This window comes from Emiliania huxleyi, assembly GCF_000372725.1.
Source record: "Emiliania huxleyi CCMP1516 unplaced genomic scaffold EMIHUscaffold_45, whole genome shotgun sequence".
Taxonomy (NCBI): domain Eukaryota; phylum Haptophyta; order Isochrysidales; family Noelaerhabdaceae; genus Emiliania; species Emiliania huxleyi.
In genome coordinates, this window is record NW_005198611.1 from 550,727 (window position 1) to 574,218 (window position 23,492).

General features: G+C 67.3%; 4 protein-coding genes across 4 annotated transcripts in view; 2 read left to right on the top strand and 2 right to left on the bottom strand.

Moving 5' to 3' along the window:
• Positions 1-440: 440 nt before the first annotated feature.
• EMIHUDRAFT_210767 (hypothetical protein) lies at positions 441-5,420 on the bottom strand (the record flags this gene model as incomplete). Its single annotated transcript, XM_005768751.1, has 11 exons — positions 441-467; positions 800-958; positions 1,025-1,120; positions 1,347-1,568; positions 2,190-2,395; positions 2,936-3,113; positions 3,300-3,446; positions 3,540-3,626; positions 3,771-3,872; positions 4,125-4,325; positions 4,422-5,420. 11 exons carry the CDS (start codon positions 5,418-5,420, stop codon positions 441-443), a joined length of 2,424 nt encoding a protein of 807 aa, XP_005768808.1.
• Positions 5,421-8,465: 3,045 nt separating this feature from the next.
• Positions 8,466-9,449, top strand: EMIHUDRAFT_436576 (hypothetical protein). Its single transcript, XM_005768752.1, has 5 exons — positions 8,466-8,512; positions 8,586-8,639; positions 8,708-8,742; positions 8,824-8,908; positions 8,978-9,449. The coding sequence occupies exons 2-5, from the start codon at positions 8,607-8,609 to the stop codon at positions 9,377-9,379; spliced, it is 555 nt and encodes a 184-aa protein (XP_005768809.1). The 5' UTR covers positions 8,466-8,512; positions 8,586-8,606; the 3' UTR covers positions 9,380-9,449.
• A 3,698-nt stretch (positions 9,450-13,147) lies between these two features.
• On the bottom strand, positions 13,148-13,862 carry EMIHUDRAFT_210770 (hypothetical protein; the record flags this gene model as incomplete). Its single annotated transcript, XM_005768753.1, has 3 exons — positions 13,148-13,158; positions 13,355-13,529; positions 13,608-13,862. The coding sequence occupies 3 exons, from the start codon at positions 13,860-13,862 to the stop codon at positions 13,148-13,150; spliced, it is 441 nt and encodes a 146-aa protein (XP_005768810.1).
• Positions 13,863-20,906: 7,044 nt separating this feature from the next.
• EMIHUDRAFT_356164 (hypothetical protein) overlaps positions 20,907-23,492 on the top strand; it is a 3,306-nt gene continuing 720 nt past the window's right edge. Inside the window, exons 1-7 of the mRNA XM_005768754.1 lie at positions 20,907-21,038; positions 21,234-21,412; positions 21,661-21,782; positions 22,003-22,012; positions 22,402-22,497; positions 22,749-22,769; positions 23,085-23,252. Coding sequence (XP_005768811.1) covers positions 20,960-21,038; positions 21,234-21,412; positions 21,661-21,782; positions 22,003-22,012; positions 22,402-22,497; positions 22,749-22,769; positions 23,085-23,252 — 675 coding nt within the window. The 5' untranslated portion in view covers positions 20,907-20,959. The remainder of the gene's footprint in view (positions 21,039-21,233; positions 21,413-21,660; positions 21,783-22,002; positions 22,013-22,401; positions 22,498-22,748; positions 22,770-23,084; positions 23,253-23,492) is intronic.

Here is a 23,492-nt window from a genome sequence, read left to right on the forward strand (position 1 = left end):
GATGCTCGTGTCGGCCAGCTTGAGGGAGCCCGCACCCGACCCTTGAATGGCGCCGCCGTCTTCCTTGGAGTAGCCGTTGACGAGCGTTAGTCCTTGGAGCGTGAGGCTGCAGCCGCCAGAGAGGGAAAAGAGCCGCGATCGGCCCTGGCCGTCGAGAGTCGCGCCGACTCCTTCGCTGCGAACAACGAGTGAGATGTTGCCGCTGCATTCCAGCGACGAGTCGAGCACCAGCGGCTTAGGCCCCTTGCCGCCCGCCTCGGAAGCGCGGCGGCCGATATCTCCCGACGCCACGCACGCGCTGTTGCAGTCGCTCGCGCCGGCAGCAGGCAAACCGCACGTGTCGCACGTGGATCCGGCGCTCGTGCAATCAGAGCACGCCTCGCAGGAGCCGCTGTTGACATAGTCAAAATTGCAGAAGGCGTCGCTCGCGCACGGATTGCTCACGGAGCAGGCATCGCCAGGGCCGCCTGGAGAGCGACATTGGGGACAGGTGTGTGTGTGTGTGTGTGTGGGGTGGGGGGTGGGGGGTGGGGGGGGGGGGGAGGCAGTGGCTGTGGCCCGGGAGGGGGAGGGAGGGGCAGGGGGAGGTGGAGGGCAGCGGCGACGGCGACGGCGGCAGGGTGAAAGTGACGGCGACGGCGACGGGGACGGCGATGGCAGGGAGGGCGGCAGGGAGGGGGAGGGCGGCGGCGACGGCGACGGGGGCACCCGACGGCGACGGCGACGGCGACGGCGAGGGAGAAGGTGAGGCCGACGGGCTTGGGCCAGGGCCAGGGCCGGGGCCAGGCACGGGGACAACCGCGGCTTCCACGGAGACGATGTTGATCGTGCTAGTCCCGGAAGAGAGCTCGCTCGAGAGCAGGAGTTCTGCTTGGTTTGCTGGATCGTTTATCACAGCCGCGAGGGAGGCCGCCGCAAAAGTGTCGACGATGGTAACAGTGTAGACGATGGAAGCGCCCTGCAACATGCGGCCTCGGGCGAGACCTGCAGCCTGCGACAGGCGCCTCTGCGGCCCTGTCGTGACCGTGCATGCGGCCTCGGGCGTGACCCCGAAGCCGAGCGAGAGGTCAATGATGACGGCGCACATGACCACCTCCGACACCAGCGGCTCCGGGGGACTCTGCGTGATGATCAGCTGGAGCGCTTCGAGAGGCGGCGGCGGCGACGGCGGCGGCTGCGGCTGCGGCGGCAGGGACGGCGGCTGCGCAGCCCAGCACACCTGGAATTAGGGGGCATAGGGGCTTGGGCACCGGGTTTGGGTGAGCGCGAGAGCTCAGAGGGCAGTGTGCGGGGAGCCGGAGATGCAGAGGGGAGAGCGCGCGCGCCTTCCAGCCTGACTCGGTGACCTCCCCGTCAGAGACCCACGTCATGGTCCCATCCGACGGCACGACCCCGGCCGGGCCCGAGGTGCCGCAGTACTTCACGCCGTTGACGACGAGGTGGGCGAAGGGGCAATCGTTTGTGGGGTCGCCGTCGCCGTCGTAGTCGTAGTAGGAGTATTCGTCTCCCTCCACGTCAAAGGCGATCACGTCCAGCGCGACGGGCGGCAAGCCAGTGATGTTGCAGCCCTCGAGGTTCGGGTAGTCGTTTGGGAATTCGGGCGAGGTGGCGCACGAGCCGCCGTCGGTGATCAAGCACGGCGGCTGCACCACCACTGGCGGCGGCGGCAGCGGCGGCGGACGCGGGGGCGACGAAGGCGGCAGCGAGGGCGGGGAGGGCGGCGGGGTAGGTGGCGGGGAGGGGGGCGGCGATGGTGAGGATCCCAGCATGATGTGGGCGCCTGGCGCGACGAAGATGTGCGCTTCCCGGCCCTCGCTCACAGCCTTGCGAATCAAGTTGCGGAGTTCATTTTCTGTCGCGGCGGACGCTTCGTTGGGCCCGAGCGGCGGTAGGGGTGGGAGCGGCGGCGGCGACGGCGGAGAGGGCGGCGGAGAAGGCGGCGGCGGCGGAGAGGGCGGCGGCGGGGAAGGCGGCGGGGAGGGCGGCGGGGAGGGCGGCGAGGAGGGCGGCGACGGTGGAGCGAGCGGCGGAACGGGCGGCGGGGAGGGCGGCAAGGACGGCGGCTGCGCAGCCCAGCATACCTGCGGAAGGGGGGGAGGGGGGGGTCGCGAGAGCTGAAGAGAGGGCAGTGTGTGGAGAGCCCGAGACGCAGAGAGGAGAGCGCGCGCCTTCCAGCCTGACTCGGTGACCCCATCGTCAGAGACCCACGTCATGGTCCCATCCGACGGCACGATCCCGGCCGGGCCGGAGGTGCCGCAGTACTTCACGCCGTTGACGACGAGGTAGTCGTTGGGGCAGGGCGCTATTACCCCTCCCCCACACACGCAGCACGTATCGGTGGCCATGCCCTCGCCGTTGTAATCAGTATTGCCATAGTCTTCGCACCAGCCGTTGGCTGAGTAAGCGTCACACCCGTTGGTGCCGTCGAACCAAATATCTCCAGATAATGCACCCGGGAGATCCGTGCATGTTGGCGACAGCTCCTCCCCCAGAATCTCACAGCAGGTGTCACAGGAGCCGTCACAGGCTGGGCATTGAGGGCAGTAGCCGCAGAGCCCTTCGCTCACACAGTGAGAGAGCTGTCGGCCGTGTTTTGGCTCCGGCGCCTTCACGTGAAGCCGCGCGGAGAGCCGCCGTCCACCCCCCCCTCCCTCCACATCAAAGGCGATCACCTCCAGCGCGGCCTGCGGCAAGTTGTAGATGGTGCAGCCCTCGTTGACCGGGTAGTCGTTCGGGAAGTCGGGCGAGGTGGCGCACGAGCCGCCGTCGGTGATCAAGCACGGGCCGGTGGCGCAGACGTCGCCGAGCGGGCATGGCGGCAGGGGCGGCGGCGGCAGCGGCGGCAAGGCCGGTGGAGAGAGCGGAGGGAGGGGGGCGAGGATGAAGGTCGCGCTGCCGTAGGATCCGGAGTCGAGCGTGAACGTATAGCCCGCACCCTCCCACAAGTTTCCGTTCCAGCCGTCGCCGTACGAGTCGTACATGTCGAGCGTGCACTCGCCGGGCGGCGCGGACAGGGTGCCGGAGTAGGGGGACCCTCCACTGCCGATCAACCCGCTGCTGCACGTCAGGTCCCACGACACCTCGGTCTCCCAGCTGCCGCCACCCACGGTGACCTGGAACTCGATTGGGGGGGCCGGTGGAGCGAGCGGCGGCGGCGGCAGGGACGGCGGCGAAGGCGGCAGGGACGGCGGTGGTGGCACCATGGAATAGCAGGTGTACTCCTGACAACACGCCGAAGTTTCTGCCGCTAACTGGCCGGAGCTGGTGAGGTAGCGAACACAACGCGGATGGCCCGCAACCTTGCAGCCGTCGTCGTTCTCATCAGGGCTAGCGGCCCACGCAATGGCTGCGCAAGCCGCGTCGACTTGGCAGAGCGCCTTGCACTCGAACAAGGCCTGGCAGCCGGTGATGGAGGGGAAATCAAAGGTGTTGGTCGCTTGGCCCGCCTCGCGGCAAATCCCTGTTCCAACAATGAATGTCGGCGCGAGAGGCGGCAGGGACGGCGGAGGCAGGGACGGCGGCGGCGAAGAGGGCGCCACGCACGCGCTGTTGCAGTCGCTCGCGCCGGCAGCGGGCAAGCCGCACGTGTCGCACGTGAATCCGGCGCTCGTGCAATCAGAGCACGCCTTGCAGGAGTCGCTGTTGCCGTCGTCAAAGTTGCAGAAGGCGTCGCTCGCGCACGGATTGCTCACGGAGCAGGCATCGCCAGGGCCGCCTGGAGAGGGGGAGGGGGAGGGGGAGCCGTCGTCGTCCCAAATCCCAGAGCTGACCTCGCCAGAGCCAGAGCCAGCCTCCCAAAATCCGGAGCCCTGCTCGCCCGAGCCAACCTCGGCAAATTCGGGTGACGGCGACGGCTCGGGTGACGGCGACGGCTCGGGAAACTCGGGAAACGGCTCGGGTGACGGCGACGGCTCGGGTGACGGCGACGGCTCGGGCGACGGCGACGGCTCGGGAAACTCGGGAAACGGCTCGGGTGACGGCGACGGCTCGGGTGACGGCGACGGCTCGGGAAACTCGGGAAACTCAGGAAACGGCTCGGGTGACGGCGACGGCTCGGGCGACGGCGGCGACAGCGGCGGGTTCGGTGGTGGAGAGATCGGTGGTGCCGCTGGTGTGCCGCATACGCCCTGCAGGAAGAAGAGGATCACAATGCCAACTCGGAGAGCACGCGTGCTGGAGAGCAAAGGCACGGAGATCGCTGCGTGGCTGCGGCCCTCCACCCTCTTCTTCTTGACCTGCCCACGTAGCAGCGGCTCAAGGCACGCTGAGAGGAGCAGCGCCAGCACGGCCGCACAAGGGTGGAGAAAGAGCAGCGAGGCGGCGACCTGCGGCGCCGCGAGCCACGAGATGGCGCTCGCAAAAAAACCAGCAGGCGCCGCCGCCGCGCCGGCGAGGCACGCCGTGGCGGCAGCGAGGCAGACGGTGGCGGACGAGGCCGCGCCGCGAGCCCCCTTTCCGCTCGCCGCGAGCAGCCCGGAGGCGCCGCAAGCGATGGCGAGGAAGACGAGGAGCAGCGCGGCGACGGCCACGCGGACATGTGCGGCGGATGGTGGCAAGGCGACCCGCCCGGCTGCTCCCGCGCCGACGAGGCCTCCTGTGTTCCGGGCCTTCCCAGCAGCGCTTGCGGGCCACACACACTCGGGCACGTGGTTCACGGACAGGGTCGCCGGCACGGTGCCGCGTCCCCGAGCGTTGATCTCGGCGGCCGGCTTGATCGCATTGTACTTCATGGTCGAGGCCTCGAAGGCCACGCCGCACAAGACGAGCACGGCGATGAGGTAGATGAGGGGCGTGCTGCCGCCGGCCGGGGTCAGGACCTCGTCCTTCTCCGCGTTCTTCGAGCGCTTCTGCCCCTCAACCTTGTTTGGGCCGACCTTGCTGGCCGAGGAGCCACCCGACCGAAGCTGGAAGCAGAGGAGCGCGAGGAGGCACCCCAGCACGAGGGCGCCCACGAGGCGGGACCCGGGAGCGCCCCTCTCCCTTTTCTGACCACCATCACGCGGGTCACCGCCGCACGGACTGGTCGAGCCGCCCCCACTCACCGTCAAGTCGGGCAGCGCGGTGAGCGCCGCCTCTGTCGAGTGCCGGAGGTTGATGCGGGCGACGTGCTTGAGCGAGTCCGAGCCCTCGATCACCGTCTCAAGGGTCTCGCGAGGGACAATCGCGTCCGGCGGCGGCTCGGTCGACAGCTTCGCAGGTTGGGACTCGAAAAGCGTCGTCCGCCCGCCGCTCGCAAAATCTGGCGTGCACGCAGGAGCCGTGAGGAAGGGAGGCACCGACGCGGGCTGCCGTGCGGTTGACGACGGCGGGGTGGCCACGACGGCGAGGATGCAGATCATGAGAAGCGAATGGCGGCGGTTTGAGAGAGCGGGCAGGTTGTGGCATTCGAACGTCGTCGGATCGCTCGAGACGCTCGTCATTTTCTTTTTTTTCGAGTCTCGAGTAAACCCTCTACCCACCACGCACCAAGGACCACACATATGTCGAATATTGTGCGGCCCGACTCAACAGGATCGAATGCACTCCCACACGGTGCTCCAAGTGCTCCAGGCACCAAAGCTAGCGGCAAGACCTCCTCCGCACACTACGGCTATCGCTAGGATCCCTACCTGATGAAGCTCCGGTGCGCGGCGACTCTTCTCGTAGCGCAGCGCCATACCTCTGCTCTCTCCACCTATTTGATCTACTCGTCCTCCAGCTCGAGAACCGCTCGCTCAAAGAGCTGTGGGCTCAGGGCACCGCCGTCAAGCGCCTTTTGCAGGAGCGCGAGCCGTGCTGCTCTTTCTGCACGGGCAGGCGCGGCGGCGGCGGCGGGAGCGGCGGCGGGAGCGGCGGCGGGAGCGGCGGCGGGAGCGGCGGCGGGAGCGGCGGCGGGAGCGGCGGCGGGAGCGGCGGCGGGAGCGGCCGCTGCAGGCGCCGCCTGCTTCTTCTTCTTCCCGCCGAAGATGTTGTCCCAGTTGTTGGAGAACTGCTTGGAATAGCCCCAGCCGTTCTCTGTCGGTTTGAAGGCGATGTCGGTCGAGTGGAGGCGATCTGCCGCCGCCGCAGGCGCCGCCGCCGCGGGCGCCGCCGCCGCGGGCGCCGCGGGCGCGGGTGCTGGCGCGGGCGCGGGCGCCGGAGCAGCAGCCGGCGCGGGCGCTGGAGCGGAGCACAACAGCCGCGACGATCGCAGGCGATGCTGCACGCGCAGGCTCGAGGCTCGTAGCAGCATGGCCGCTTTGTGTACCTCGAGGCCGCCTACCTCGAGGCCGCCTGTCCAACGAGGGCCCAAGGGAACGCAGTCGGCTTTCTTTTTGGCGGGCAACGGCTCAAGCAGAATTTCCTGCCGCGCGGATTTCTTCTTGGGCGGCACCGCCAGGCGCTTGGAGCAAGCGGCCGGGCCAGCCCTTACACCCGGAACACCAAGATCTCGCGTGGTAGCTCGTTATTTTGGCGCGCTGTATATGTACAAGCTCCGCTTCACTGCCGAGACCGAGGCGGAGCTGCTGCGGGCGCAGGCTGACGAGGCCTACTTTCCGACCGTCGTCATCGACCGTGCCGTGCAGTGCGATCCGCTTGCAGAGTCGGGCTGGCCACAGCTCGGCGACGGCAGCGGCGGCGGCGGGGCTGGCGCCGCCGCCGGCGAGGTGGCACCCTTTCAGTCCCTCGCGCGCCGCGAGGAGCGGCCATCCTCCTCGTCGCTCGCCGCGCTCGACGAAGTCGGCCTCTGCTTCAGCGGCGGCGCCTCCTCTCCGGCGTTCGGCGGGTCTTCGCCTCCGGTGCGGTCGGGCGGGCCGTCGCCGGCGCCGTGGAACCTCGACGAGGAGGAGGTCGGCGAGGCGGAGGAGGGCGGCTCCGTCGAGCGGGTCGTGCTGCCTCTCTACTCTGGCCACCCGAGCGCAGAGCTGTGCGCGGGCAGCGTGTCCTTCTACCGGTTCGAGCACCCTGCCGGGGTGCTCTCGCTCTCGCCGCCGCCGCTCCGCTCCAACGTGCTCGCCATGCTCAACGTCCCCACCTCGATGACCGCCGCCGAGCTCCTCCGCTTCATCGGCGCGTATCTGCGCTGCATCAAGCGGGCGAGGCTGGCGCGCCATCCCGGCTGTGTCTCGGATCGATCTCGGCTGCAACCTCGGCCGCACCTCGGCCGCACCCTCGGCCGCACCCTCGGCCGCACTTGGCGGCAGGTGCGTGACGCGGCTCGGCCGCACGCCTGCTGCGTGCTGCTGCAGTTCGTGTCGAGCGGCCTCGCGGAGCACCTCTGGCGTGAGTTTCGCAGACATGTCCAGGACAGGTCCATGACATGTCCGACGCACTTCCCGTAGGAGCGCTTCCGGCGCGACTTTCACGGCCGGCGCTTCAACTCGCTCGAGCCAGAGGTGCAGCCGAGATGCAGCCGAGATGCAGCCGCCTGAGATCTCCCGAGATCACCCGAGATCACCCGAGATCGCCCGAGATCACCCCGGCAGGTGCTGCTCGCAGTGCACGTCGCCGAGATCGAGTTTGCCAAGCCGCAGCCGCCGCCGCCGCCCGACGTGCGCGTCTCTCTCCACTTGCTCGTCACGACGCTGCAGCGCGGCATCGACGGCGCGCTGCAACCCGCAGGTGGCGCCGAGACACTTCCTAGACTCTTCCTAGACACTTCTGGGAAGCGCCGCCGAGGCACTCCCTAGACACTTCCCAGACACTTCCTAGACAACTTCTGGGAAGTGCTGCGGCGTGGCCACCCGCCGGCGGGTGGCGCGAGGTGCACGTCCACGACACGTCCACGACACGTCCACGACACGTCCACGACGCGTCCCACATAGGCACGCCCGCCGGCTGGTCTGGGGAGACGGGCTCGGAGCGGACGCCGAGGTCCGGCAAGGAGCCGCGCAGCCCGGCATGTCCATGACACGTCCATGACACGTCCATGACATGTGCACAGGACCGGCAAGGAGCCGCGCAGCCCGGCGTTCGAGGAGTGGCCGGCATCGCGCGAGGAGGAGAGGCAGCTGCAGGCCGAGAGCCAGCCGAGAGCCAGCCGAGAGCCAGCCGAGAGCCAGCCGAGAGCCAGCCGAGAGCCAGCCGAGCTGTAGCCGAGCGGTAGCCGAGCTGTAGCCGAGTGGTAGCCGAGCTGTAGCCGAGCTGTAGCCGAGCTGTTGCCGAGCGGTAGCCGAGCGGTAGCCGAGCGGTAGCCGAGCGGTAGCCGAGCGGTAGCCGAGCTATAGCCGGGTTCGTGCTCCCTCCGGGTCTGCTCACCCGCGTGCATGTGCCCACTGCATGTGCCCGCCCCCTTGGGAGTGCCGTGGAGCTCTCACGGGGGAGAGGAGATGCGAGGGACAGCCTGGCGCCTGCCCCACTGGCTCTGGGCGTGCGGAGACACGCACGCCTGGCCTTGCCCCTGGCCTTGCCCCTGGCCTTGCCCCTGACCTTGCCCGCGCCGCCCCCCCCCCCCCTCCAGAACCGAGTCGACGGCAAGCTGGTCGAGCTGCCTCACCCGGGCGGCGACGCGGGCGGCCGCGCACCGGCTGCGCGGGGCGACTCGCGAGGGCAGGTGGGCGCGGCGGCGCTCGCGGTGGAGCGGCGGTGTGGGACGGCGTCTCTTCACCCGTGGTTGGTATGAACAGGTGGACGCGGCGGCGCTCGAGATGAAGCAGCGGCGGCTTGAGGACGAGCACGAGGCGCGCGGCGGCGCGAGTGTGCTTCCCTGCCGTGGACAGCGCCTCTTCACACCGGAGGGTGCGAGCAGGCGGTCGTGCACGAGTACTCGCTGCTCCTCACCGGGCGCGGCTGCCTCGAGCTGCGGCGGCAGCGCTTCTCCTTCTCCCCCCCCCCCCGGGACCGTCCCCCGGACCGCCCCCGTAGGCAGCTCGAAGTGCAGCGGCAGCATTTCGAGGCGCAGCTCGAGGCCGCCACCCGCGCGCACGCGGCCGTCGCCGCCGAGCTCGAGGTGCCCGCCGAGCTTGTCCTTTCGCCGAGCCGCGGACGGCGTCTCTTCACGGCGCAGCGCGGTGAGTAGGCGTCCGTCGAGCGGCAGCGTGCCGAGCTGCGAGGGAGGGCAGAGCAGGTGGAGCGGAAGGCGCATGCGCAGGCGAGGCGGAGCGCCGCGTCAGACGCGCTGCTCTCCAGCGTGCGCGGCGACCTCGCCTTCAACAAGCAGCTCAACGAGCAGCTCGTCGCCAACCAGGCAGAGTTTGCGGCGCAGGCCAAGGCGGCCGGCGAGCGGGAGGCGGCGCTGCAGGGCCAGGTGCGCGAGCTCGAGGAGCAGCTGCGCGACATGTCCATCCACCTCGAGGCGCAGATGAAGATGCTCGAAGTGCAGGCGGCCGAGGGCGGCGCGGCGGCCGAGCTCAACGGGGCGCACGTGATGCCCGGGGAGCCGCCGCCCGCGCGGAAGGGGCGCCGCGGGAGGAAGGGGTAGAGGTGGAGATGGTTCGTGATGGCAGCGTGAGATGTAGGTAGATCTCGACCCCCAGAATCTTTCGCGTTCTTTCACCGTTTACTGGAAAAGCGATCAAGGCCTGTCTGTATGTATGTAGGAAGGTGAAGAACATTTGGGGGGGGGGGGGCTGCCAGGACTCCCAAGAAAAAGTGCACCGCGGCGCGGGAAAGGAGTCTCCAACAGTCTCCACTTTCCCGTCCACGCGGGGCCAAACGCTGCCAAGAGTTCTCCATGTTCCCGTCCACGCCAAACGCCGCGCTCGGTGGCACCACGCCCGCCACAAAGAAGAGGCCGCACGAGTTGGAGCCGGAGTCCAGCTCGGCGTACTCGGACCGGCCGCCCAGCAAGGCTGCACGCACTGGGCGCTGGCGGCCTTGACGGGGGCGTGTCTGACGTGAAGGAGTCCGCCACCAAGCCCGCCGCAGCCGAGGAGTCCGCCGCCGAGGAGGCCGCCACCGAGGAGGCCGTCGCCGAGGGGTCCGCCACCAAGGAGGCCGCCACCAAGTCCGGCGGCGGCGGCGGCAGCAGCGGCGGCGGCGTGTCTGAGGTCGAGACGCAAGTTGCCAGGATCGAGTCTGCCGCTGACACCCTCAAAACCCTCGGCGCGGACGCTCTCAGCTCTGGTACAGCCGAGCGGCTGCGGAAGGTCGACACGCTTCTTTGGACGCTGCGGCAATCCTTCGTGCAGCAGGAGGCGGCGAGGAAGCAGGCTGCGGCTGAACGTCCCACCGACGACACCTTCGGCGCCACCTTCGGCACCGTCGGTTGTCCCCGCGTCCGGCTCGAGCTCGACATCGTGGAGCAGATTGTGTTTCAGCTCTCTCCCGAGGACATGGCCGTCGCCGCACGCGTCAACCGGCACTTTCTGCAGGCCGTCGAGCGCGCGATTCCTGCGCGGCTGCGGCCCCGGCCGCCCCCGCCGAAGCCCAACGAGCCGCAGCTGCCCAACGACCCGCGGCGGCGCAACCTCGGCCTCGCGGTCGATGCCGACGAGAAGGTGACGACGGAGCTGCTCTCGCAGCTGGAGCAGCAGGTGGATCAGGTGCCAGCCCTACTCGAGCGGTCCGAGGTCGACGACCTCTGGACGCTGGGGTCGTTTCACCACTCGGTGCTGCACGCCCTGCTCGACGACGAGAGGCTACTGAAGCTGCTCGAGGCGGCCGACTTGTCAGGTATGATGGCTTGGCGCATCATGATCAAAGGGAAGCCAACACCTGCGTGGGCCCAGCGGAACAAGTCGGCAGTGAAGGCAGCATTGCGTGCAAGCGACCCCGTTTTCGATTCGTCGATCCAATCCCACCTGTGCTTGTTGTTCGGCTTGATGCCCACCTCTGTGGCCGAGGAGCACGTCGAGGACATCGGCGCGGTTCTTGCGCGGATCGCTGGGAGCTCCTGTTCGCCGCTCATGATCGGCATGCTGCTGGATCTCCTCGCAAGGCTGTCCACTCCACACCTCGCGCGCATCCGCGCCAAGATCGACGAGTGCTGGAGCGCATGTCAGGCAAACCACGCGTTCAACCACCTCGCGATCGCGCCCAAGGTGCGGGCCCTCCTCGCCCAGGCCAACGGCACGTCCATCTGAGCTATCCTTCGGGCCAACGCCGCGTCCCTGTCCGTCCCTCTGTCGCAGCGCACTCACGTGCCGCCTTTTTGCTTGCTGTTGCTCGAGTTGTGCGTGGACCGTGATGACAACAAAAGAAAAGATCTCCGCCACATATTGCGGCTCTTCACCGCCGCATGTCGCCGTCGCACGCAGTCCCTCGCCGATCACTCGCATGCGAGGTGGAGAGCAGGAGAGGTGCGTGTCCGGGCGGAAGAGTCAGTCCCACCCAGACTCGTCTTCCCATCCATCCAAAGACAGCCAGTTCTAGAGTCCAGGGGTGTGTGTTTGCTCGGCGCCGCCCTTCGGGGCACCGCGCGCGCCAGCCACCTCGCGCCCCCCTCCGCCCCGCCGAGCGCTCCGCCGCGGGCGCGGCGGGCAGCACGGCGCCGCGGCATCCGGCAAGATCCGGAGGCAAGAGGGTCGCGGGTGCGGCCTCTAACTAGGTTGGGCTCTCGCGCCCTCTACCGCTTTGCGCCGCCGCCGCGCCCGTGATTCGTGTGCTTCTTGGGCGCGTTGTGCTTTTGGCCTTCTTCTTGGTTGCGCGATGCGGCGGCGCCGTGTGGGTCGCCAGCTCCTCGCCGGCGAACGCGTCCGCGCGCAGCGACGTGTTGACACAGCGCGCTGGCGCGCCTAATGCCAATGTCATCATTAAATCTCTCTCTCAGTTGGGGGGGTAGGAAGGGAAAGCGCGGTGGGGGGCGAGCGTAAAAAGCGTCAGGAAAGCATGCAGGAAAGTGTTTTGCATCTCAAACTCAGGCGCAACGTCAGTGTCGTCGTTGGGGCCGTTCGTCGGGGGAGGGCGGAGGGGGGGGGGGGGGGGCAAAAGAGTGGCGGCGCCTCAGCGCTCACCCCACACCCACAGCCACACGCCACACCTGACGCCCTCACGCCGGCTCGCAGGGGGGGGGAGCCCCAGGAAACTCGACGCAAATGTCGCCGTCGGTCGTCGCCCTTGGGCGCGCGCTTGAAGGATGAAGCCACCCCCTGCGCCCGCCTCAATAAGCGCTAAGGGCAAGGCGGGCGCGCGGGGGTTGATGTTTGTCTTCTTGTCATTTTTGGATTTTTTTGCAGTTTTGGGCGTGTGGTTGTGTGCATATTTGTGGTGCGCGTCGCGTGTTGCTACGGCGGGTACGGGGGAAGGACCGTGAGTTGACGGAAATCGGGGGACGCGACCCACCTCGCCACAGACGGTCCCGCGCCTCGCCGCTATGGCGGCCGCACGACCGCAGCTCGTGTGCGTGCGGCCGTCTTTGTCCGGAGTGAATACTCCAACGCGCTCGCTCGTCGGTGGCGGCTTTCCCCCAATCTGTGTCGCACTCGGCGAACCTCGACAGCGCTTTCGGTGGCATGCAGCTCTTTGCGACAGAAGCCTGGAGAGCAGCTCCTCTGCTGCTCACACACTCTGCACAGCTGACACAGCCTACTGTGCGGCTGCCACAGCTGTCACAGCGATGGGCTCGCCCTCACTGGCCCTCAGTCACTTGTGCTGCGGCTTGTGTGAACGACACTGCTCGGCGACTGCCGGCACACTGTGAGACCACGGGTGTGAGGGGTTAAACCACGCTACCAGCGCTTGGTCACATCAGCCCTGAGGTCATATCCTTCTCTTCTGTTGATGACAAGACTTGTCTACTGGCTGGAGCCGAGCAGGAGGGCCTGGCGCAACAACTCCTCTGGTCAACTGAGGGTCCTCTTCCCCTTTACGCGTGTACCGTGTAGTCTAAAGCGGTTTAGTAAGCCTTTAAATAAATAAATAAATAAAACGGGCAAACTCTGAGACGAGATGGGATTTAGGGACATGTGTCCCCGCCCTGCACGATCTTGGTGTGAGGGATCTTCAATCCGTGTCCCCTCACCCCTCGTCACAACCCGACACGGAAGAGCGGCAAGAGTTGGGGCTGCGGCTACGGCTGCGGCTATGAGAGGGGCCGGGGTCGCGGGAGAGCCGCTGCGCCGCGTGGACGCGCCTACACCGCTCTTGCTCCGCTCGCCACCTCTCGCAAAGGTCCAAAGCCATAGCCACCACCTCCTCCGGCAAGTCCTTTCGCCGTATCTCGCCGTCCCTCCACGCCTGGAAGAGCTCGTCGTCATAGCCGTATTGCATCACAGCCTGCTGAACTGCGTCGTGTACGACCCCTGCCGTCCTATCCTGCGCCTCAGCGTCGGAAAAGTCGAACTCGGAGTCATACTCGGAAGCAGGCACAGACGGCCGCGGTGATTTGGCAGGCGGCGAGGAGGGGGAGGGGGAGCGCGGCGGTGCGCGCTCGTGGCTCCCGCTGGTGCCAGAAGGGCCAGCGCCAGCGCGCTCAGCCTGTTCTTGTTCACCTTGGGAGAGGGGGGTGGGGGTCCACCTCCCTTGGGTGCGGGCTGGCGGTCAGGCTTGCGCTTGACCGCCTTGCCCGGCGGCTTGCGGCCAGGGTTCCTCATGGTGAACCTGTCCGGCATGCCGCCCTTCCCAACCCTGGTCCACCCCTCGGGCGACTCGTTGGGCTGGGGTTGCTGCACCTGTTGGTGCTGCGGGTGTGCCTGCGGTGCTGCGGCCGGAGCTGCAGCGGCGGCAGGCGGTGCTGCGGGCGGTGCCGCGGCGGAGGTGGCAGCAGGCACAGGCTGCGGTGGGGCACTGCCCTCCTTGGCCTGCTGCCGCTCCCTGTCCCTCTCCCACTGGGACTGGGGCTGGACAATGAACTGCTTGCCCATGGGCGTCGGGTTGACGCTGAAGCTCCACCAGTTGCGCTCCACGGCGAGCTGCGAGAGGATGCGAATCATCGCCTCGTCTTGCGGCGCCACCGCCTCTCCTGTGGCTTGCGCGCACAGTTTGAGCCTGGCCGCAACGGACGGGCCATCGCGAGCGTCGGCCATGGCCCCGTTTCGCCGTTTTGTAAAGTGTTTCTCAAGTAAGCCTTTACTTGCTTCTTTACTTTCAATTTTCATGTCGTCACGCGAAACTTGTGAATTCGAGTCCCTACCCCGGCTCGAACTCAAAAAGCGCGCAGTCCACGCCCACTCCCGCCCGACCGCGGGGCGACAGGCGCGCACGGACACGGCCCCCCTGCGTGGCTGTGATCGCTAGCGAGGGGCAACGTCGGATCGAAGCGCGCGCAAGCCGCAACAAATGCCGAGGCGCGTTGGGGTGCGATGTAACAAATGCCCCGGCGCGTCCGCGGCGCCGCCGGCCCAGCTCAGTGCGGCGAGAGCTCATCCGTGGTGCGGCGGCGAGCTAGGCAGCAGCGCGGCGAGGACTGCCGAAGCGGTGACCACTGCGCAGACGGCGCCCGCGTCGTTGAGGCAGACGAGCTGCGCCGCCTGAAAAGGAAGGGGGGGAGGGGGGGGAGTGGGCGGGGGAGGGGGGAGGTGAGTGCGTGTGGGCGAGAGGGGTGCTCGTGTCTCGGTTGATCTCGGGTGGGGTCGCTGCCTCCGGGTCGGCGAGGCGCGTGATCGCGGTGGCGACGGTGTCGCTGACGGCGCACGTCTGTACCCGGCTGTCCTTGGGCGGCAGCGAGCGGAGCGCCTGCGGGTTGCATGGTCGACGCATGTCCTCTTCCGCACGGCGGCTGCTGTGCCGTCCTCCGGGTGGCGGCGGAGAGACGCGCCTCCTCGAGAGGGATGGCGAGGTCGGTCGCCAGAAGTGTCTAGGAAGTGTCTAGGAAGAGTCTAGGAAATGTCTCGGCGCCTCCTCGAGAGGGATGGCGAGGTCGGTCGCCGGGTTGGACGCGAGCTGCCTGAGAGAAGGGAGGAGGCGGCGCCCTCACCGGGCCGGCGAGCGCCGGTCGCCTCGGCTGCGACGCGAGGCTGCCTGACGTCGCGGCTCGAGAGGACGTCGAAGAGGGCTCCGCTTGCGTCGAGCACCGGCAGCGCGTGCAGCCGCTCGGCCGAGAGCAGGCCGAGCGCCTAGAGGCCGCGAGAGCTCGAGGATCGACCACAGCCGAGGCGTCGCCGCCAGAGCGCCTCGAGGAGCGAAGCTAGCCCGGAGGTGTCCAGGAGGTGTCTAGGAGGTGTCTAGGAGGAGTCTAGGGAGGTGTCTAGGAGGTGTCTGGGAGGTGTCCGGGAGGAGTCTAGGAAGTTGTCCAGGAGCTGTCTGGGAGGTGTCCGGGAGGAGTTTAGGGAGGTGTCCAAGGAGGTGTCCAAGGAGGTGTCTAGGGAGCTTGTCTGCTGTCTGGCATCACGAGTCCAGTCGCCTCGAGGAGCGACGCGTCGCGGCGGACAGTCTGCGGCTGGCGGCAGAGCGGCAGCAGCGCCTTGCCGACCGGCTCCTCAAGCAGCGGGCCTGGGTCGTCAAACTGGAGTCGTCAAACTGGCGTGCTGAGTGCGCGAGCAGCAGCGGGGCTGTGTCTCGTCCGCAGCTCGGGCAATCTCGGGGGTACTCGGGGGCACTCTCGGGCCATCTCTGCAACTCCAAGGCCGTGGCTCGTCCGCAGCTCGGGCAGCGTCGCCAGGAAGGCGAGCAGCTGCTCGGGCAGCAGCAGGTGCCTATCTCCGCAACCCCCCGCCGCCCCGTGACCCGCGTGCGAGGAGAGGGAGCGGCTGAGCGGGCGGCTGGAGGCTGCAGCAGCGATGAGGAGCAGGCGCTGTCCCCGATCGGGAGGCACTCGAGGGCGTGCTGCTTGAGCATCAGAGCGCCTGTTGGGAGATGTCATGGAACGCTTCATAAACGTGTCGTGGACAGTGCTGCTTGAGCATCAGAGCGCCTGTGGTCAGAAGACAGCTGGCGATGAAGAGGGCTGTCGGCCCTGCCGCACTGCCGCTGCGCGAGGGGCGCCGTGGAGCATCGAGTCGTCCACCGACGCCATCAGGAAGCCCGCCGGCCGCGGCCGCTTCAGCCCATGCAGGTCGCGCAGGTGGCACCTTTTGTCGGGGTCGGGGGCTGGGCTCGGGTCCGCTCGAGCGGCGTGCGAGGTCGCGCTGGCGCGCACCGCTCGAGGGCAGTCTGCGCGTCCCCCGCCGCTGCTCCGGCGGCGGGCGGCGCTCCGGCGCCGGCGAGCGCGCGGTGCGCGAAGAGGACGATGTCGACGAGGTCGGTGCACGAAAACACGTCCACGAACCGCTGCAGCGCCGAGTCCCACACGGGGAGGCTGCGGGGCGACAGGTGGGCGGTGGTCGCGCGGACTGGGACAGGGGCGCGGCGCGCGGCGCGCGTCTCGCGGTGGCGGCTCGCGTCCGCGTGCGGTGCGGGCGTGGATCGGCCGGGGTCGCGGGCGCGGAGAGCGCACCACGTTGCGCCGTGCGACGCGAGCGCCGCGAGCGCGTGCTTCATGGGCAGGTCGGCGTCGAGCGTGACCACCTTGCCGTGGGTGGGCAGCAGCTCGAAGATCTCGTGCTGCTCCAGGATGTGAGCGTCCATCGTGTTCTCGACGTCTCGAGGTGGATATCCTCTGGCCGCGTTGGCAGGCGAGGATAGGTGGAGGCACTCCGGCGTCAAATCGAGAAACCCGGTGTTGTGCTCTGACCTTATCCGACTGTCGTGTCCCTTGTCAGGAGCAGGAGAGCCCACCTGTCCCCCTGATCGTCCTTCCAAAATCCTGCTCGTGCAGGTGTGGACCCTGACAGAGGGTGAGGAAAACTGACTTCGTTCGTTTTGGGAGTTGGTCGTGCGGTTGCTCGGGCTCATCATTACGTGCCATCCCCCCTTTCCCTCGACCTTTCCTCGACCTTTCCCGAGACCTTATACGGCAATGAGCACTTGTAACTTGTGTTTGGGTTTAATCGAACGCATCGTGGACGTTCGTACTAGTCTCGCACACGAAATTTGGTTCCAATTGCGAGCCCACAATCCCAGTCGCCGCCCGACGGCCACACCCGATGAGTCTGCTGATGCTGGCGGCCGCACTTGGTGCGGCCGCGGCTGCGCCGGCCACCAGAGGCGCTAGCCACCGGCGCAGACTCGGCGAAGATGACGATGGTCTGACGGAAATCGACTTGAGCAAAATCGAGGGCTCCAAAGAGCACGTACGGCGCATGCTGACCCATTACGATGAGCTGCTGGCCAGCGGGGAGTGCATTTACGGCGAGTTCACAAACGAACTAGTCATCCCACCGCAAATAAGAGGTTGGCGAGGCGGCGGCTTTGCATGGGGCAACACCGCTCCTTCCAACGGCGCCACAGTGGACCCATTCACAAGGAACGGCGCACCTCACACGACTGGCGGCGGAATCGATGATGGGTGCGTTTACAGAGGCGGGTATCCGGCGACGAAGCCCTATGACCCAAACGTACCGGCGATGGGGGATCTTGATTCAAATCCCCACCCGAGAACAAGGGATATGTACGGAACTGTACGAGGGAACAGCGTCGGAAACGGGCCGCCTCGGGACAGGGATGACCCCAACCTGTACGTGACAGAAAGCGGAAAAGAGCACTATTCAACTCGGCAGATACATCAAGCTTGCGCGCGAAGGGTGATTTACTGCCAAGACGCCGAGCAGCTCACTCCGGGCAATGGCCGGATGCCCGGAGGGGGATGGAGACAGTTCCCTCTTGACGCTGAAGCGGGGCCTGGAAACCACGACCCAGATGAAAATGGCTTCCACAATGGCAAGGACTATTCGGCCGGCACCATCGGCAAACTGCCCTGGGCCACGCAAGTGCAAACCCCTCAAATGACGGCTGCATTTCGGCCCTCCCCGCCGCCGCCCGCAGCAGCGCCACCGCCGCCCTCCCCGTCTCCCTCCCCGTCTCCCTCGCCGCCGCCCTCGCCGTCGCCCTCGCCGTCGCCCTCGCCGCCGCCCTCATCGTCGCCCTCACCGTCGCCCTCGCCGCCCCCTGCGCCTGCGCCTGCGGAGGAAGCCGCACCGCCTGCAGTCGTGCCGGATCCCTCGCCGTCGCTATCCCCGCCGCCTCCGCCTCCTCCCCCCCCGCCCCCCCCGCCCCCCCCTCCTACCCTCGCGCCCCCCCCTGCTTTGAACGGCGGCGGCACAGAGACGTGCACCGACTGCCACGATGGCCAGGTCATTGGCCCCACTGGCGAAAAGTGCTCCACCCTGGCTATGACGGGCACAGGATCGCGGCGCGACTTCCTCTACAACGTGCCGTGCAAGACCGCTGCCGAGGGCGGAAGCCACTCTTGCTGCTCCAGCCGCGGCAATGGCTGCTCCTCGTGCTGCCGCAGAGGCTACATGAATGCCGAGTGCTGCCCCTGCAGCAAGTTCACTGACACGGACAGCGACGGCATCATGGACCTCACCGATCCCGACTCGGACGGCGACGGCATCCCCGACGCGACAGAGGGCACCGTCGACACGGACGGCGATGGCACGCCCGACGCAGAGGACCTCGACTCGGACGGCGACGGCATCCCCGACGCGACAGAGGGCACCGTCGACACGGACGGCGACGGCATCCCCGACTACGTCGACCCCGCCGTCACTCAGGGGAAGAGCAACGGTGACCCCCATCTGCACTTTGCGCACGGCGGCGAGGCAGACTTTCGCGGTCAAAACGACAAGTGCTACGCCTTCTTATCGGCGCCGGGGCTCGCGGTCAACGTCAAGGTGGAGGAGAGCACCTTCACGCTTCGTGGAGGCAAGGTGGCTGTGAACGGGACATACCTCACCGAGGCTCACGTGGTCGCGAGCGTCGATAAGGGGCGGCGGGAGGCCACGGCCTCCTTCTATGCCTCTGAGCTCGACGTCCACAATATGGGCTGGGAGGTTGTCCGAGGCAACTGCGCCGGCCGAACCTTCAAGTTTGGCAAGAACGGGTACAAGGGCTGCTTCGAGCTCGAGATGAGGATGGGCATCTCGTCCGCCATCTTCACCCTTCGCAACTGGACGGTGAACGTGCACGGCAATTTCGTATACGGGTGGGTCTCCGGTCCGAAGCATCGGATCGACGTCAGCCTGAGCGCACGGGGTGACGCTGCCGCCCGCTCCCTGCCCCACGGTCTTGTCGGCCAGTCCTTCTCGTCGACGGCGCCGCGCCACGGCAAGAAGGATCTCTACCCCGTCGTCGGTTCGTTCAAGACCTCGGCGCAGGCGGAAGGGGCCATCGAGGGCAGCGTTCGCAACTACGAGTTGGCTGGGCCCTACTCCACCGCCTTCACGTTTTCGCGCTACGACGGCAAGGAGGCGGAGGCGCCGCAGCCGGAGCTGGTCGCGCCGGTCGACGCCTCATCTGTGGAGGAGGAGGACAACTGAAGTCACGAATTTATCTGCGACAACTGAACTTGTCACCGGAGGCGGTTGGTCATGGGTCGCGAATCGCCGGGGTGGGGAGAGGGGCGGCGGTTGGACGAGCGGGCGAGTGAGTGGGCCGGTTGCTACCCTTGCCTCCCGTGTCGCTTTTGGGATTTTGGGGGCGCGTGCGCGTAAGTTGCTATTTATTGTAGAGCGTTGAACAAGTTCCTCTTGGTAGCTCGATCAGTCACCGCCGCCACCACCACCGACGTCTCCCAGTGTGCAGTGAGATAATGGAGAGAGGGGACGACACTTGGCTTCGGCGGCGTGCACACCTCGATCCTGTACCGTGTTTGAAACACAACGGACGGACCCAAGACGCACAAGCTCAGACAGTCGAGAAAGGGATGGACCGCAACGACAGTCAGAAGTCAGCGCTGAATCCCAGTCGAGAAGCACGCGAGGAACAGAAGCCTTGTTCACAGCCTTGTTATTGACAAGAAAATACGTCCTATGGCGCTATGCGCTGGTCTAATATAACGCAGGGGCCCTCCAGCGGAGCTGGGAATAGGACCGCCGCAAGCGGCGTGGCGTGGAGCGGTTGAGCATCCCTCCGGGGGCCCCTCTGCGCCGGGGAGGCGTTGTTGGAGGCTAGGACACAAGCGTCCGTCGCCCTTTTCAAACTCGGGGCCCACTCCGCTACGCTCCGACCGACCCGAATTTGGAGGGCCTAAAAGTTTAAGGTGTTGCTGCGCAAAAGGGGTCGGACACAGGGCGCAGCTCATGCTAAGAGCTAGAAGGGGAGCTAGAGAGAACGACTACCCTGTCCCGTTTATTGCGTATACACCAACACCACAAAAGCTCTCTCTCTCCTGTCCTCACTCAGAGCACAGAGGGGGGTCACAACTACCGAGTCTCTCGACTAGCTGCCACGTTGCCGACCGAGAGCGGATCTCCTCCTGCTCCGCAAGGAGGGTGGCCAAGGCTAAAGTCTTGTCGGAGCCGCCGGGCGTGTTGACGACTTGGAGAAGGTCGCCCTTGTGCTTGTGCTTGTAGAGATGCTCGAGGGGTTGCTTTGTGGGGCGGTGCGCAGCCAGGCCAGCAGTGAGGGGAGGCGCACCCTCACTCTCCTCGGTTGCAGAGCTCGTCGGAGGCTGCGTCACGACGGGAGGGTCGCGACAGCAGTCCTCGGGCGAGCCGACGCGCATGTCCAACCAGCGCTGGGACTCGTTGTGACGGCAGACGCCGGCTGCCTCTCCAATCGCTTCTGCAGCGTCCTTCTTTGCCCGTGCATGGGCTCGATCCGATTCCGCAGCGTGTCGTCCCCAGAGCTCCCCGATCCACGCTAGTACTGCTAGTTAGTTAGTGCGGCGACGCAGAGAATCTATGTCCTTCCTTCCTGCCGGTCGGGTGCTCCTCTCGGTACTCGGAGACGGAGTTTGAGTGGAGGACTTGAAGGATGGCCATGGCAGTATCGCGCAGTATTTTCACCGCAATACTCGGAGCCGGCGCATCGGATACTGGGATACTGCAGGATACTGCGGGATACTGCTGGATACTGCTGGATACTGGCAATTCATGGAAGTGCGCCCGAATATGGAGAATTTTTCTTCTCCTTCCTCAAAGGGTTTGCCCCCCGAAACTAAAGAAAGAAAGAAAGAAAACAGACAACCCAAGGGAGGGATGGGAGAACGGCACGCCGCCACCACACAGGGATTTTAATCCCCCCGAAACTGGGCCGACCACTGATCGGGGCCCTTTTCTTTCTCTTTCGTCAAAGGCTTCGGTCCTGTGCCCGCTCCAGGTTTCGCTTGTCGGGCTTCTTCCTGTGTGCTCGCTAACCTCGCATGTCATCGCACGTCCAAAGGATCGGCCACTACCGGCTGGGGAAGAACCTCGGCATCGGGTCCTTTGGCAAAGTTCGACGTGCGCCGTGCCCTGCGCGCGCGAGTCGATCCCCACAGGCCAAAACATTGTGTGTGGTGGCCGGCAGAGAGGTCGGCAGGGGGGGAGAGGCGGGAAAGATAGGGAGGGTCGGTATCCGCTGCCGTCACCGCCGCGCCGAGGGCCTGCCTCCGCGCGCCTCACACCATCGCCGCCGCCCCTCCCGCGCTTTTGCAGTGGCCGAGCACCAGCTGACCGGCAAGAAGGTTGCGGTCAAGATCCTGAACCGGAACCGGATCCGGCAGTTGGACATGGACGAGAAGGTGCGCCGCGAGATCAAGATCCTCAAGCTCTTCTACCACCCCCACATCATCCGCCTCTACGAGATCATCTACACTCCGACAGACATCTACATGGTCCGCTGCCCCGCGCCTCCTTCAAGCCCTCTACCCCTCCCCTCCTCCCGCTCGTCCCGTCCCCCGGCCGCGTACGCACGGCGCCCTCGCCTACTCGCGGGCTGGCCGCCGCCGCGGCTGAGGCTGCGTCGGCCGCGGCGGCTGCGGTGGCGGCGTTTGCCCCTCTCCCGCCTCCCCGCCTAGCTCCTCTCCCCGCCTAGCTGCGCTCGAGAGCGAGCGGGTGCGGTGCGATGCGTCCGTGGCGGCAGGTGATGGAGTACGTGCCCGGCGGAGAGCTCTTCGACTTCATCGTCTCCAACGGCCGCCTCTCCGAGCCGCGCGCGAGGGCCATGTTCCAGCAGCTCATCTCGGGAGTCGAGTACTGCCACCAGTGACAACCAGCCTAGCTGCTGACACCAGCCCCCCCCCCTGACACCAGCCCCCCCCCCCCCCCCCGCCGCCGCCGCCGCCCGCCCGCCCGCCCGCCCGCCCGCCCGCCCTCCAAATCCCACTCACCACCCGCCCCCGCCCCTTCCCTCTCCCCTCCCCCCCCCACCCCTCCCCCCTCCCCACCCCTCCTGCCCCCCCCCCTCCTGCCCCCACCCCGCCAGGCATGCCGTCGTCCACCGCGACCTCAAGCCCGAGAACCTCCTCCTCGACGCCGAGCAGCAGCTCCGCATCGCAGACTTTGGACTCTCAAACGCGAGGCCCAGCCGAGAGGGCAGCCGAGAGACCCAGCCGAGAGGGCAGCCGAGAGGGCAGCCGAGAGGGCAGCCGAGAGGGCAGCCGAGAGGGCAGCCGAGAGGGCAGCCGAGAGGGCAGCCGAGAGGGCAGCCGAGAGGGCAGCCGAGAGGGCAGCCGAGAGGGCAGCCGAGAGGGCAGCCGAGAGGGCAGCCGAGAGGCGGCTCTCTCTGCACCGCGGCCTTCGGTCTCTCAAGCGTGCGATCGCGGAGGACCGCCCGCGCAGGCTCAACCCGCCGCGGGATGGCCCGCCCCCCCCCTACTCGCAGGTGATGAAGGACGGCGACTTCTTCAAGACGTCGTGCGGCTCTCCGAACTACGCCGCGCCGGAGGTCATCTCGGGCAAGCTCTACGCGGGGCCGGAGGTGCGCAACCTCCAGGGGCACCGCAGCCGCACTGCACGCAGACCCTCGACACTGCTGCGAGGCCAGAGCCTTGCACTGCACGCTGCCGCACTGCACGCTGCCGCACCGCACGCTGCCGCACTGCACGCTGCCGCACTGCACGGTGCAACACCCTTCCGCGGCTTCAGAGCCGTGCCCCCCCTGCAAGCCACGCCGCCCTCTCTCGCCAGCCGACGGCGCCGCCCAGCTGCCCCGACGTGCCGGTGCTGCAGGTCGACGTCTGGTCGTGCGGCGTCATCCTGTACGCCTTGCTGTGCGGCTCCCTGCCCTTCGACGACGAGAACATCCCAAACCTCTTCAAGAAGATCAAGGGCGGCATCTTCACTCTCCCCGGACACATGTCCGACGAGATCAAGGACAACCACACCCTCCCCCCGCACCCCTCCCCCCGCACCTCTCCACCGCACCTCTCCCCGCCTCACGCCCTCGCCCTTACCCTCGCCCCTCACCCTCACCCCTCACCCTCACCCCTGACCCTCACCCCTCACCCTCACCCCTCACCCTCACCCCTCACCCCTCACCCCTCGCCCCTCGTGCGACTCTCACAGGACCTCATCTCCCGGATGCTTGTCGTCGACCCGCTGCAGCGCATCACCATCCCCGAGATCCGGCGGCACCGCTGGTTCACCGACGAGCTCCCCCTCTACCTCTCCGTCACGCCCGACCAGATCATGTCGCAGATCCGGTCTATCGACCAGGACGTGCTGATGGAGGTGGTGATGAAGATCGGCTTCGACCGGCAGGCGAGCCCGCGACACTCCCTAGACACTCCCCAGACACTTCCCAGACACCGGCAGGAGAGCCCACGACAGGGGCTCGACCGACGCGGCTGGCGTGGAGAGCGCCTCTTCACACCCCCGCCTGTGAACAGGAGCTGGAGGAGGCCCTCGAGAAGCAAGAGCGCAACCAGGCGCCTCACTTTGCCTGGCCAACCCCTCCCCAGCCTCCCCCCCCCC

Excerpts from the sequence above, each read along its gene's own strand:
- EMIHUDRAFT_436576 (XM_005768752.1), top strand. The coding sequence starts at position 8,607 with ATGAAGCAGCGGCGGCTTGAGGACGAGCACGAG. Across the intron at positions 8,743-8,823 it reads TACTCGCTGCTCCTCACCGG|GCAGCTCGAAGTGCAGCGGC; the intron begins GCGCGGCTGCCT and ends CCGCCCCCGTAG. Across the intron at positions 8,909-8,977 it reads CCGTCGCCGCCGAGCTCGAG|GCGTCCGTCGAGCGGCAGCG; the intron begins GTGCCCGCCGAG and ends CGCGGTGAGTAG.